The 14,553-nt window shown below is 39.6% G+C and overlaps 1 protein-coding gene across 1 annotated transcript; it reads right to left on the reverse strand.

Annotated features, from left to right (window-relative positions):
• Window positions 1-327: 327 nt before the first annotated feature.
• Window positions 328-11,976, reverse strand: leng8 (leukocyte receptor cluster (LRC) member 8). Its single transcript, XM_040116876.1, has 15 exons — window positions 11,598-11,976; window positions 10,700-10,832; window positions 9,963-10,100; window positions 9,781-9,858; window positions 8,894-9,314; window positions 8,379-8,550; window positions 8,127-8,297; window positions 7,573-7,821; window positions 7,319-7,483; window positions 6,815-7,103; window positions 6,358-6,459; window positions 6,160-6,228; window positions 5,944-6,073; window positions 5,623-5,830; window positions 328-5,533 (listed from the first exon to the last, which is right to left on the reverse strand). Exons 1-15 carry the CDS (start codon window positions 11,636-11,638, stop codon window positions 5,371-5,373), a joined length of 2,529 nt encoding a protein of 842 aa, XP_039972810.1. The 5' UTR covers window positions 11,639-11,976; the 3' UTR covers window positions 328-5,370.
• Between the last annotated feature and the right edge of the window lie 2,577 nt (window positions 11,977-14,553).

The raw sequence follows: 14,553 nt of genomic DNA on the forward strand, positions 1-14,553 counted from the left end.
TTTTGCATGATGCATAATTTCTCTTCTCCTTTTCTCTGCATATTATAGGTATAGCTTTGTTTTCTTCTCTATTAGCTTATGCTCTTTGCCTGTTTCTGTGCTTAGTTCTCTCTGACCATATGTGTATGATAACACTTTGCTAATTTCTCTTTCCTGACTAGTTGTTCTATTGCTTTTTATAGTTTCTTTTTCTTTAGCTTTGAAGTTCTTTCTCTACCTTGACAGCTGGGCTATGTTTCATGTAAAACGGATAAAACAGAAATAAGCGACAACAAAACTCTTAACAAATTATGGATTGCACAGTTTATGTTGTTGTAAGTGGTTTATTATTTCACCTTAAGGGTGTAATGTCATACACAAGATGCCATGGTCTTTTGCGGAACTTGCAATCTTGCAGTTTGATTTAAGGGGAAAATAAATGTTTGCCTTTTGCAGCTAATGTTATTCTATGGGGCTTTATAAGCAATATCTATATATATATATCAAATTAAATTGTAACACTTTACTGAATTTTGAGGCACAGGTAGAGGTTTTCGTTACTGGTTGATGAGGAAACATCTTAGTTTGATTCCTTTTCACTTTCAAGGAACTTTCTGTAAAAAATTTCTAACTTCTCTTTCCCTTTAAAACTAAACTGCATGAGCGAAAGTGTTTCATTCTTTTTACTGATTGCATGTAGTTTTATATTTTATGAATTTCTTGTTTAGTTTGTTTTCTACCCTTTCCCTCTAATTTCAGCTTTTCTAAATGTTTTTCCTTCTGACATTAAACACTAACTTATTCAACTACTCCATTCAGTGACTTTGACGCCCTCTTTACCTCAAATGTGGCTGTAAAAAGGAAAATTTGGCAGGAAATGTCTATATTGTGCCAAGTAACCAAGCTGATGTCTTATTTCTAGTCTTATGGTGTCACAGGTGCCTCTCACTCCACATTTATGACATTTCACAATAAACTGTCTGCGCAAAACGTGACTCCTGAATTCTGTGACCTATCCTTTTTAATGTCTCCAATTCTTGTTCTTCTTGTTTTATCCATTTACCTTTAAATAGGTGAATCATAGGATTTAACAATCACACTCTGCCCTTTATACTTGAATTTTATTAGATTTTTTTCCCCAAAAGATAATATGTACAGAATATTTACAATATGGCAGTTTATCATATCAGATCTGTAGAGGCATGGGGAAATGAGGGACAGGGAGGCGACATTGCAGATAAACCTTCTGCTTCAGTTGTTAGTGAGCTGCAACATAAACTATTAAAGCATTGCGGACGCAATACAATACTTACTAGTGAGTGACTAGTTGCACACGGCAAACGGTCACAAACATATTCAACATTTAAGGAAAAGATAAGAATGAGAAAAGAACAAATACTGGTTAGAGATTTGTAGGAGAGAGCAGGAGAGGGAAGATGACAGCATGCAGGGAGAGAGGGAGAGAGACTGGGAGAAAGTGAGAACAGAGACAAGATAAGCTCACATGAAGAAGACGGGTTAAAAGGGAAATGGTAGGAAATGAACACAGCTGAAGTGAGGGACATGGGAGTTCGGCCAGTGTCAATTATCAAGGAAGGAGTTACAAAGACTAATGGAGATATACAGTAACATGGGAGCAAAAAATACTGAAAACATGACTAAGGCATCAGACAAAAAAAAAAAAAAAAAAAAAATCGAAATGAACATGTATTGTTAGATAATCTGGGGTGAATTTTCTACTAAAAAAGAAAAATAATAATTATAATAATAAAGCAAACATCCTGGCCTGTTTCAAACTGAGACAACAGATGCACACACTTTAACCCTGTGTAAAAAGTTGACATTTACACAAGCCTAAGGCAACAAACAATTATCAGTCAACAAGCTCATCACATATAAAGAAACCAAAAGGTAATTCTTAGCATGGGAGCACGTACCAGCACTTGCCAAATAAGAATCGTTGCCTAAATACTATGAAAAATTAAAAAACGTAGGTGAATTTCAAGAGTAACAATATGTACTGTATGTCCAGACACATTTTAGATGATGAGGGATAAAACTCTCAAAACTAGGCTTTAATATACAACTATGACTCAGGCAGGTCTGTCCATCAAGCAAACACAAGCCAAATGATTCCTGACTATAAATAAATTGGGTAAAAGAAAAAGAAAAAAAAAAAAAAAAAACCCTAAATGACGACACATTTTACCAGCAAACCGACTCAAAAAATGTAAATGTATCTGGACAAACAGAAAACAACACATTGTGACTGTCAGTATTCAAACATTGTTTTAAGCTAAACAGGTATCATGTTGCACAGACAAACATTTTTAAATATTTGGGTTAGCAGCAAATCACATTAGCAGTAGATCCACATTTTCTACATTTCACAATGTGAGGCTCCCATGTATTTTATCAGCTGTATTGCTTCAACTTGAGTGGGTCAAACCAAGACTTGGATTGCTCACAATTCACTCTCTCCGGCTGGCGTCTGGAGGAGGTTCGCCCACTTATCACTCCGTGTGCTCCTGCAATGCAGCAGTGCTACGAGCTGAAGAATGAGAAGTCTGGTGGTGTGTGAGAGAGGTTTAGGGAGTGAGGGGAGGGAACAGCAAAGACGACAGGGGATCAGATAGATGAAGGGGGAAGAAAGAAAACATGTTGAGATCATTTGTCATTACAAAACATTTGCTGAAATTATGGTTAACAGTTTGAAAAATAAATTCATGATATAGGTTTAAACAAATTTTGTCAACTGTATGGATTTGTTCTTTGCTGCAAAAACAGGCATGTGACAAAATTTGGCCATGTGTTTTTTGCCTGAAGAAAGGACAAATTTAAAAACCAAATGTTTCATATTGGTGGGATCTGATCATGACATCTTGCCAAAATTTGGTTTGAGAGTTAAACTAATGTTTACAGGAAAAACTACCACTGGCAATTATCAACTCCTACACTATATCCACTGAAATGATGAAGACATTGCACACAATCCAATCCAGACCTGTCTGCAATTAAGTTTACATATTCACGTATATAGTCTAAGAGTTTTGTGAAACCCAGAAAAAAAAAAAATTTTCACACTTACCCCTGTGTGAAAAAACAAAACAAAACAAAAAGCCTATGCACTAACTGAAATCACAGCAATATCATACAATATTTACAAAAAGAAAAACTCTGTAAACAGGTAAACAGATTGTACAGCAAGCCTGCATCCACTCATGCTCCGGTCAGTTACACCAAAGTCATAAAATACCTCAGGCTCAATATGTCTACAATGGTAATTAATACTGTTAAAATAAAATGGTAATAAAAAAAAAAACCCTCAAATTATGAAGAACAATGTTGATCTTTGTTTTCAATTTCAGCACAATCATTCTATATGAGGACCCAAATTATAGGATACGGTGGCAAACAGCACAAAAATAATCAATGTGAAATGTTCTGTTGGTTACGGTTACATTTCCTGAAAGTAACAAGCTGTCCAACTACTACTATTTAAAGTATGGTAGTAGATCTCTTCCTTATCACCACCTTAGATAGTGTGCACCACCACCGCCAGTATTATCCTAGGTTCTGAAAAGTACAAACCTAAAGAAAAATGGGCCGAATGACATGAGAGAGAACAAACTGCTACAATTCCACTGCCACTTAGAGGAACTGTTCTGTGTACCTTAGAAAAATTATTTAATATCTACTGGAAAGACGGACATAAAAGCACTAGGTTGCACTCCACTTGCTTCTCCCTTTTTATTAAATTAGTCTACATCAGTTTAAAATTCATCAGTTTTGATTTAAATACTTTTATCATGACATTCAAACAGTGGCGTGCATCTGTGCAGTAAATTTCTGGGATCTTACTGACTCCGTCTTTTAGCATTTTGTCAAATTTGTTATGATGCTTAATTAATTCTTCCAATATCAACCTGTAAATTTTCGTTAAACTGATTGCAGCTCCATAATTCTTTTTCCTTTTGTCAAGAGAAAGGCCAATACTGCTGTCCAAAAAACCCAAGACATAAAGCATTAAACACAGAAGAAATGTGAGGAAACATCTCTGTTGTGCCGTCATCCACCTCCTTCCAGAGAAGTCCCTTTCTCTTACCAGCCTTGCAAACACCAGAGCCAGGTGTAGCATACAAACCACTCGTTGATATTCCTTTGTGAATAAGCAGCATGTTTCCCTCGATGCTCCACCACACAAAATTTGACCTTCAGCTGTACTTGAAGATGGCAGCTTAGCTGCCTGTTTCTTTTGAATAACAGCTGGTGAAGTTAAGACGGTCATCATTACTGCACTTTGCTGTGTTGACCATGGTGTGCTGGTTTCCAGGTGCTGGCAGGAACTTCTACCTGAGGATGATGGAAGCAGATTTCCTCTCTGCCTCTGGCTGCTTTGATTCTAGAGATGGAGCTAGGCTTCCAGGATATGGAGGAGTGAGGATATAACCTTGGTGAAGAACACTTGCCTGTATCCTTCATCAAACACAAAGTCAGTGCTCATCAGATTGAAACTTCTTCCCAATGCTGGCCAACAACTCCATAACTAAGACCAACAGATGAATACTACTTAATTAAATCAGGAACAAGACTTCAGACTTCAGTCCATTGCTTTCACTCGCCTTAGGGTTGGGGACAAGGAAGAGAATGAACAGCCAGCTGTAGATACATAGAGGAAACAGGATGCAGGGCAGGACATACAAACCACCACCTCCTCTTTGAGACAGACTGCGGGCATCTTCTCACTGTGTCGTCTCAGTCTCTAAGAGGAAAATGTGAAGTTGCACTGATTCCGTAGGCTTTACTTCAAACAGCAGAGAGCTGGATAAGTGACTTGAAGAAGAGCTGTTTGCGTTTCCCTTTTGATTGACAAGGCTTGGATCTTCAGGTCTTGGAGCTGTTGACTTGAGGGAGGAAAAAACATAACAGAACACTGTTAGCTTTGACATCTGACGGTGGTAAAGGTACAGGAACCATGATGGGGAGCGCCTCCCTGATCTGGTTCTGCGACTTCTTGGCCTGTAAGTGCTGAAACTACATGATAATCCCAAATCTTAACTGTTCACTCACTTTTCTGACATCATAAATGTGGTGAGATAACTTGGGCATTAGGCTAACTTACAATAGTTGGGTGACAGTGTATGCAGACATTCTCCCTTATGTTTAAAACTGTTCTTATCTGAGTGTCAGATAACTACATCTGCATTCTGAAATCTAGGTGTTGCAGCAGAGTATGTTAGCATGTATCTTTCTCTGTGGGTCTTATACAGGTGTTAGTCTGCCACTACTCTATCTGAACTGGCTGAAGTGTCTGAAGTGCAGTGCATTGAATATGTAAGGATCCATGAAGGTCCCTTAGCGTCTCCCTTCATTGTGCTACCCCCCGTCTACTCAGGAGGCAGCCAAAGAGGCTGTGCTGGTTTTGCAGTCTATCTTTTTGGGGTCAGAGGGGGCAAAGGTGACACCTAGCCCAGTAAGAAAGGCCATACAGGAGTCTAAACAAGGGAAGCCCAGAGTGGACTGCACATACTGCACCGGCAAGTCAGGCCGGAATCTGCAGAAAAAGGAAATAGAAAGATGGGTCAGCACATAAATTATGAGGCCCTAAAGTTTGCAAATTCATCTCTCTGGAATGTGACTTACGTTTTGACTATGGCCCGCAGCGCAACCTTTCTCTCCCTCTCTACAAACTTGTCAATGAGGTATGAAGCCATGCGTGGGGCTTCAAGGTAGAGCTTAAAGAATCGGCGATAGTTTCCTAAAGCCCAGGCAGCACGGAGTGCAAGGGCATGAGCCACACACTCATCTGCCCGCAGCGCTGGGGTCAAGTATACCAACTCAGTGGTCAGATCTGGAGGGGAAGATGAATGGCCAAGTTTAAAATTTATGAAGGAAACGTATAAAAGGGAAAGAACACGTATTTGATGTGCAATAGTAACTCAAAAGACAACAATGTGGGCATACCTCCAGAGTTTTTAGTGAAGATATAATACAGCAATCTATATGCTGTAAACTCTCCAATGTTCTCTGAGGGATTGTCCTTATACAGGGCCTTCAGCTGCGTCTGGCACTGATTGAACTCTTCATGGTCTCCCTAAAGACAATAAATGTTCAGTTAGTACTAAATGTACTGCTGTTAGTTTTAGCTAATACAACTCTACTAGAGGTAAAAGGACTCACCTTTTCGAGAGCAATGCGAGCATGACACTCGTACACTTCCACTGTGAAGTCGGTTCGAACTCCTTGGACCTGTATAGTGACGGATAAAGGGGGAAAAAAAGTAAATAAATAAAGAAGAAATACTCACCCAGATAGAAGTTAACATGGTAAAAAGAACTAGACAGAAGGACAAATGAAACCTATATGAAGATAACCAACCGTGAGGTCTTGTCGTATGGATTTCATCTGTTCACAGGCATAGGCATAATCCTGGTTGGTTTTCCAGTGGGCTTTCACAGCCAGCAGAGATTTTCTTAGCACCTAATTGGAAAAAAAGTGTTATACAGATCAAAGTTTGGATCTTAGTGGTCTGTGATAAAAAAGGCTATGAATATGCACACACAATATAGAAGTTTCATCCCCTTTCTCCCCTTTTGTCATGCCATTTTCTGCTGCATAGTACAGAGAAACCCATACTCATGTTTGAAAAAAAAAATTGATTTGAAATTTCTTTTGGGTTTGTTATAATTTAAAGAAATTAATTCATTATCCCCTCGCTAGAATGATTTTTAACTGCATGAGCAGGCTTTATCTCTAATGTCCAAAAACATTATCTTAGCCCTTTAAAACTACAGTAAGAATACATTAACAAGGCTGTGAGAAGAGAACAACTTACATGCACAGGGCGCACAGTGGAGGGGTCAGGGGCACAGGTGAGCCTCAGATAGGACTTGGTGATGTCCTGACATGTTCCCACAATGGGGCAGTCCTCCCAGCTGAGGCCCTCTTGTGTTCCATCAGGTAGGTCCAAGGCATTGATGGAGAGAATCAGAGGTTCTGAACGCAGCTGCTTGTGGAAACGAGCTGCTCTGCTTTGCTTCTTGGCTTCTCTGTTGGGGTCATGGAAATCCAGACCAGCACTTCCACCTTTCCTCTTCTTTCCAACACCTGACTCTTCCATGTTTCTGGGAGAACAGGGAAAGGTTATTCACACGCTGTCCCCATGGCGTAGGCAAGTAAACACACACACACACACAAAAAAAACCCCAACAACAACAACAACAAAAAACCAAACGAAATATTTTCCCTCGAGTACAGCCTTCCTCGAGAATGGTGATCAATGAGAACAGTAAGGGGCTTATTAGATGGGATTTTTGTTATAACATATTTACTAATTTACCGTCTTCCTCTGTTGGCTTTTCCGCCTCTTCCTCTTCCTCTCTCTCCACCTCCTCGTCCTCTATCCCTGTCATTACCACGACCACGTGCTCCTTTCTGGTTTCGTCTTGACAGCTGAGGTCGGAGGTCACTGGAGATGCTGCTGTCTGACTGTGAGCCAGAATCACTGGAAACACAGAGACAAAAGAAATTTAGAAAGGAATTACACCGGGCATCTGCAATCGCCAAAGAAAAGGGGGCAAAACAGCGTCTTACCTCCGCCTGTGCCTTTGGTTGCTGCGGTCCCTGTGTCGGCCATGGGAGGGAGATGGCGAGCGAGAGGAGGAACGGGAGGAACTAGAGGATGGACTCCTTTGAGAAAATATATTCCTGTAGTGGCCCAATCTGTGTCCACCACCCCTGCCTCTTGAAGCTGCAGCCACTGTACTTCCACCACGGCTAATTGAGCTATCTGATGTCCTCTGGGGTGGGACAGCTTCCCAGCGAGACTGTTTGACCTTTAGTCTACAAAACAAAACAAAACAAAAATCTAAATATCAATCTGTGTTCCACCTGCATGCAACACTTTCAACAAGTCACAAGAGTCCAAAAAATGTTCAGAGCAAAGAAATTCATCCATCAAGTTTGTTGCATTTCGAACTTATTGGAAACAAACCCAGAATTAACCTCTGTACTCAACTAAAACCATATCAAAATATTTTAAAATAATATTTGTTTAATTTGCAAAGCTTGTGCTGTAGTATGGATAAAATTAAAAGATAGCAATTAACATATACACAAGGAAAGCACTACTCCACTACTACACTCACTCTGGCAGTGGCTCACGAGTCCAGTCAATTGTGTAAGCAGAGCCATCCTTTAACCGGTCCTGCAGGACTTCCTTTAGCACCTTCTCTGTGCGATCTTTGTCTTCCTCAGTCTCACAGGCTGTAAAACAGCGCTGCACGTATTCCTTCATGGCTTGGGGCCAGTCCTGGGGTCTGGAGTGAAAGCATTTAAACTAAACATATAATTCACAATTCAAAAAAATACAGAATCAGTGGAGACAGACCAGTTCTCACCGTGTCTGACCACCTCCAGGTGCAGCGCTGGCAGTAGCTGGGGAGGACGGAGATGGATTCAATCCTGAGGGCTGTTCACCTGGAGGGAAAGCCTGATTGGAAACTGGAGAACATTGAACCTGATAGGGCCTCTTGGGAATGTTGAACTTCACAGCAGCTGTCCCAGGTGCCTCTGAGAACAAAAAAAGAGGAAGATTTAAGAGGTAAAAACTAAAAGAATGTTTTGTACAGCTAAAACTGACATCTAGACTAAATCCCACAAAATACATATTTCTGCCTTCTTTCTGCAATCTTCCTCTTAAACCTGCAGTGACATTATTGGTCTAATATAGTTTTTTTTAAAAACATGTCTGAAACAACCATGTAATTACTGCACTCAAATACTAAGGTGGATACAGTAATAGAAAAAAGTGTGAGAGCAGCATCAGAGAAATAACGCCTACATCAAACTCTCTATAGTAATTCAGTTGAGAAAAGATTATAAATCAGCTACATCACATAAGAGTAAATCTTACGTTTCATGCGGTGCCACAGTTGTTGTCCTTGTTTTTGGTTTTTGTTTTTGTTGGCTTCTCCTCTGCCTAACCCTGGTACATACTGGCCTGGCTGCTGGGAGGTATTCTGAGGGGGCTGATAGGTGTTCTGGCCCTGGAAGCCCTGGCCATAGTCAGGCCTTCCCTGGGAATGATTGTAGACTTGCATTTGGTTGGGGTCACCAGGTGGGTATGGCATGGAATTGTTGGCACTGTAAGGATTTTGTGATGGAGGAGGGGGGTACTGGGAGTTGGGTGGGGGAGGGATGGGTGGGGGTGGAGGAGGAGGGGGGTTCTCTGAGGTGGTTGGGCTCTGGGATGGCTGGGGAGTAGCAGGAGGAGGAGGTTGTGGTTGAGAGGGGTAGCTGGGGGACTGGTCTTCCATTCCAGGCACTGGAGGAGGCTATAATAAGAAAGAATGATTAAGGCTATTTTAGCAGCACAACAAAAACCTTTAAATGCAGAAAAATGTACCAGAAACTACAGAAATGCCTGGGGAATAAAGCTGCTGTGTGTTACACCAAATGCCAATTTGACAAAATGAGTAAATCTAAAGCAGTTAGATATGGTCACTCTTTTTCACTCATACATGGCTGTTAAAGGAAACAGTCTAATCGATGACATCAACTGTGTATGAGTTGCCCCAGACCTAACCAACAGCCGTTTTGTGTTTCTCTTTTTACGTTTCTCAAGAACCACTCATCCAAAAACCTTCATTGTCGACAACGCACTTCCTCGGGTCCTCAAATACAGACACGTGAAGTTTGAAGTTGATTGGATGAGCGGTTATTGAGAAATCGAAGGACAGACAGAGATTTCTCCATTTATTAGTAGCATTTTGCTTTACTCAGCAAATTCTTGTTATGTACCTGGCCATTGGAGGGTGGAGTTCCTTGGTAAGGCCCTGGGGGTACACCATACTGATTTGGTGGATATGCCGCTCCATACTGGAAATTCAGAAAAAGTCTTGAAGTCAGTACAAGCCCTGCAGCTATGTTAAAAGTTATTAAGGTAAAATGTTGATAAGAAAAAAATTCTTTCCTCTACTTACTGGACCCATGGGGTAGTAATAGTTATAGGGGTATGTGTATCCAGGATAGTGCTGCTGGGTTTGCTGGTACCACGGATAGTACTGCTGTTGCTGCTGAATGGCAGCAGAGTCCGTCACTGCTGGCTGGAACTGACCGGCCTGAAATGACACACAGGCACAAATAGCAGGGGTCTTATAATCGAGAACAAAGAGGAAATTCTCTAAGCAGGGACAGAATTCAACAAATTAGCAAGAACATATAAAAATACATATTTGTGAAACTCATAAACAAACCATCACTTCATAACATACTAAATAAATCATATTTCTAGTCATTTCCCCAACTTACAGATCCATATGCAAACACCTGTTTGAAATTGTTTATGCTAACTAATTCTGTATAAACATACACTTTCTAAAAAGTAGTTTCTCTAAGAGTGCTGCAAAGAAAAAAAGGAAGACGCAATCCATGGGCATCTATGGTTGTGGAAAACTGCATTTTTGATTGCGTTAGACTGCACATGTTGACAGAATGTGAAAGTAAAGTATATATATCTCTGATCACACAGATGACTATACAGTTTAATGTAATCAGGAAAAATAAATGCATTCACTTCAAAAGTGGCTGATCAGATTTATATTAATACTTTGTGTCCACATTTATGTTTTTACATCTCATGTTGTGATCCCATAACTTAAAATGGATTTCAATGCCAAGTGTAACAAAGATAGATAAACACAAAGAGAAAAAGGCACACCTCTGCTGTGGTCCGGTTGGCTTGTGTAGTCTTAGCAGAGCTCTGACTCTTGTTAATGGATGCCAGTGCTTGTCTTGCTTTCTCCCATTCTGGGTTTTCATGAACCTGGCCATCTGCAGCAGCACCATAGGACCTGTCATCAACACAACCACATTAATCAAGGTTGTTTTCAGAATCCAAACAAAATTGATCAGAAGCACAAATATAATACCTGTAGTATACTATAGTACTGCTAGACAGTCATGAGGTTGAGTGACATATATTCAATAATCGAACATTAATAACTTTAACGTGACATAAAAACAAACGTAGCTATATATTAACGGTTCAACCCAAAACCGGTTTAAATGGCTACTTCAACGTTTCTCTTTAGTCAGACAGGCATCAATTTTTATGACAGCAAACGGATGTAACATTGTGTTTAAATGTTAACAATATGTTCTCTGTTGCCTACATAGCAGCGGATTACACATAACTGCTTATCATCTTCGTTAAAGCAAAAGAGCTATCAAAGTTAGCGTTACACTGTGGATGCGAAGCTTGCCCCGACATTTCATTCCAGCGATATATATTAGTGTCTGTTAACGTGAGCTTTTTAACATTGAAGTAAGCTGCACCGAGCCTTACTATGGACAATGAAACTTAACTTTAATTCAGACTAGTAACGTTAAGCAGCTAACGCGTTAGCTTTCTGTTAACCGGACCAACGGCCTGTGAGTGGCTAGGTGTGCTAACACTTGTCAACACCCTGAGCTCAGCTAATTATCAATTATTCAGGATTATAGCTAGTAGCCGTCTCTACTATTCCATATATTAACGTTATAGTCTTGTGTTATATGATATCCATCTCATTCACCACGTGTTGTAAGTTTCCTGTTGTTTAGAAAATGCGACCTACCAGTTAGTTGCTGGGGTTGCTTGTGTCGTGTTGGCCGCCATTTCGCCACAGATTTGAGTTAGCGTTAGAGAGCTAACGCTTGGACTGAGCAGGCTAGCGACTAAGTGGGCTAACGTCGCTAGCGTTAGCTCTCTTGCTACAGCCAAAGGTAAACAAGATGAAGTCCAACACGATGTCAAGCGTCTGACTACAATAAGGGCAGCCAGACGACTTAAAATCACGCTACCTATCCTAACAAATCAAACGGTAATGTACTTTAATCATAGGCACTCGTTAAAAATAAAGTGCACGTTAGCATATTTGCCTCCTTCTTCGTTAACGACTTGACTTCGTCTAACCAGACTGTGCAGATACAAAATGGCAGATAAATTGAACTGGCCAAGTCAACGGACTCCTGCAGTTACGGTTTTCAGTGTTTTTGCACCCAGAGCACGTCCTGTCAGGCAGAACTTACTCCCGCCTTCAATCACGCCCCCTGCAAACTCCACCAATCAAATGTCCAACTTTACGTTTGGGTCAGACCCATATTATTCGACTATATTTCTGTCAATCATAACGAATGGGGCGGGATTGTAATGCCTGCGAGGGTAAACGAGGGGCATACAATCTCTCAATAATAGCTCACTTTGCTCAAGTTAGGGAGAAGAAGAAACTTTACTACACTGTAATCACCAATAATATTTACATATCACCAAACATCAGTTCACGTTGTTAGTTCATATTTGGAAAGCTTGACATGCATCATTTTAAGCAACACTACAATATCTTTTTTTTTTTTTTTAAACTTTTTCCCCCCCGAGGATCATGGATCTAAGGCATGATCACTCATTAGGTTGGCCTACATACATTTTCCCTCTACCTTCCTGTGAAGTGCTCACACAGCTGCAGGATGTGTGTTTGTGTCACCGGGTGTGTGTAAGTGTGTTACAGAGAAGGGAGTCATTTCCTGTCAGAGACTCTCTCCCACACTTGATCCCCAAATTATTTGGAGGTCTCTCTGGAGTGAGTCTTTGGGGAATGCAAATGATATTTGCAACTGCCATAAGGCTCATGAATATGTATTTTGCTGCTCAGCAATGAAAAGCAAGGTTCACAGTGACTTTTTAAGGATATATTCCTCCCGGAGACATTCTGGCAGCAAATTAAACAAAACACTCACACATTACTTTCATTCATTTTTTTTTCTGGAAATTAATTGTTTTATGTATTGCTTCTTAATACTGACATACTATATACAGTAAATATCATAATGTTCAGTGGAGGACTCAATGCCTTCCTCTTAAATTTAAATACAAAATTAAAAATATCTTTCTTTTGTCGGCACAATCCTCTCTGATTTCAGGAGCACAGCTTTGGAAAAATCAAAATGCTGGAAACTGTTATTTCTGTGTCCATTTCCAGTCCATTTCTCACATTGAATTAAATCATGTGCCAGCCGAATGAATAATTTGTTCCCTTTGTTATCTTGTCGGCTACATCATCGCACAAATATGTTGAGCATTTGTGACAAGATCTCGCAAACAATGACTCACAACCCGGCACCATTGTATGAATACCTGGGGTTTGGTAATGCTTCTGTTTCTGTAACCCATGGGAGGAAGCCCGAGAATATGTTCTTCCAAAAAGCATCTCCACTCCACTGCCGTTGTTGAAACCAAATTCAGGTTTTCTCCAGTCTTTTTCAAAAGGATTCCTGGCCAACGGGACGCATGAGTGTATGGATGACACATCAACTAAGTGGTGCACTACGTGAGGGTTGACTGACTGGTATACTGGTGTAACATTAAACTTAAACTACTAACTAAAGTCTTTAATATGAGACATCCGCCCTGTGAGGTAACCACTGAGGTCAGGGTTCATTGTTATTATTATCATTATCATTATTTTAATTATAATTTCTAGGAATGCAGGGATTTCAGCATTTTTGGGGGAGTTAAAAATTACATATACTTTAGGTCGATTTCAGTATTTTTTAACTCATGTAGGGAGTTATGAAACAGCATTTGACAATCATGTTGGTAAATAAAAGAGGAACACTTAATTTTACAAATTTCCTAGGAAGTTTCCTGGAAAGAACTTTACTATAATAGTATTACATAATAGTAATAAATACAAATACAAAAGATAAAGACAAAGTTCTGAAACAATTAATTTAGTATGAGTTTTACTGGGTTTAAATATTGTTTCATATTTTTTATTTTTCATTTTTCAATAAACCCATAATAAACCCATAAAGAGACCAAAACCAACATCAGTTAATCCAAACTAACAAGAATTGTCTATGTAGCCAAAGCCTGACATCCCATATTGTTGAAAAAAATTGAATTATAACATTAGTTATGTCACGTGTGACATGTTTCTTCATTATCAATAACACACACACACTGTAGCTTAAGTCGGAGCTAAATATGATGTCCTGCTGCCATAAACACTCACTAGCGCACCAATTGTATATTAATCCTCAGATGAAAACAGACCCCAACTAATACGCTACTACATCCTATTTTAGTAACATTTGCTAAAAAACTACAGTACCCAGATGATTAAGAAAATTAGTTTGGCTTTAAAAAAAATTAAAAAGTATAATTATTTTAAAGATTTGTGTCTTCAGAAGGAACTAACGGACTTGGGACTGGGATTTGTTCACAGTGATAAAAAATATGGAATATCTTTTACCTTATCTTTTAAATAGAACTTGCAGAAAATACAATCGAAAAAATAAATAAATAAAATATGAAAAACTTACATAACTGAACCACTTTTTTTTTTTTTTTAAACAAGTTGTTGGTAGTGACAGGGCTTTGACTCCTGATCTCGGTACTTATGAACCCCGGCCATTTTCCCATCAGTTACAATTTGATGGTTTTTAATTGGATATTTATACACATAACCCTGTTTCACATAAACTTCCAGTCATCTACGCTGTCCCGTTGCTTAATTAACGAGCTCTGGCCCA

This window comes from Xiphias gladius, chromosome 22, assembly GCF_016859285.1.
Source record: "Xiphias gladius isolate SHS-SW01 ecotype Sanya breed wild chromosome 22, ASM1685928v1, whole genome shotgun sequence".
NCBI classification, from domain to species: domain Eukaryota; kingdom Metazoa; phylum Chordata; class Actinopteri; order Istiophoriformes; family Xiphiidae; genus Xiphias; species Xiphias gladius.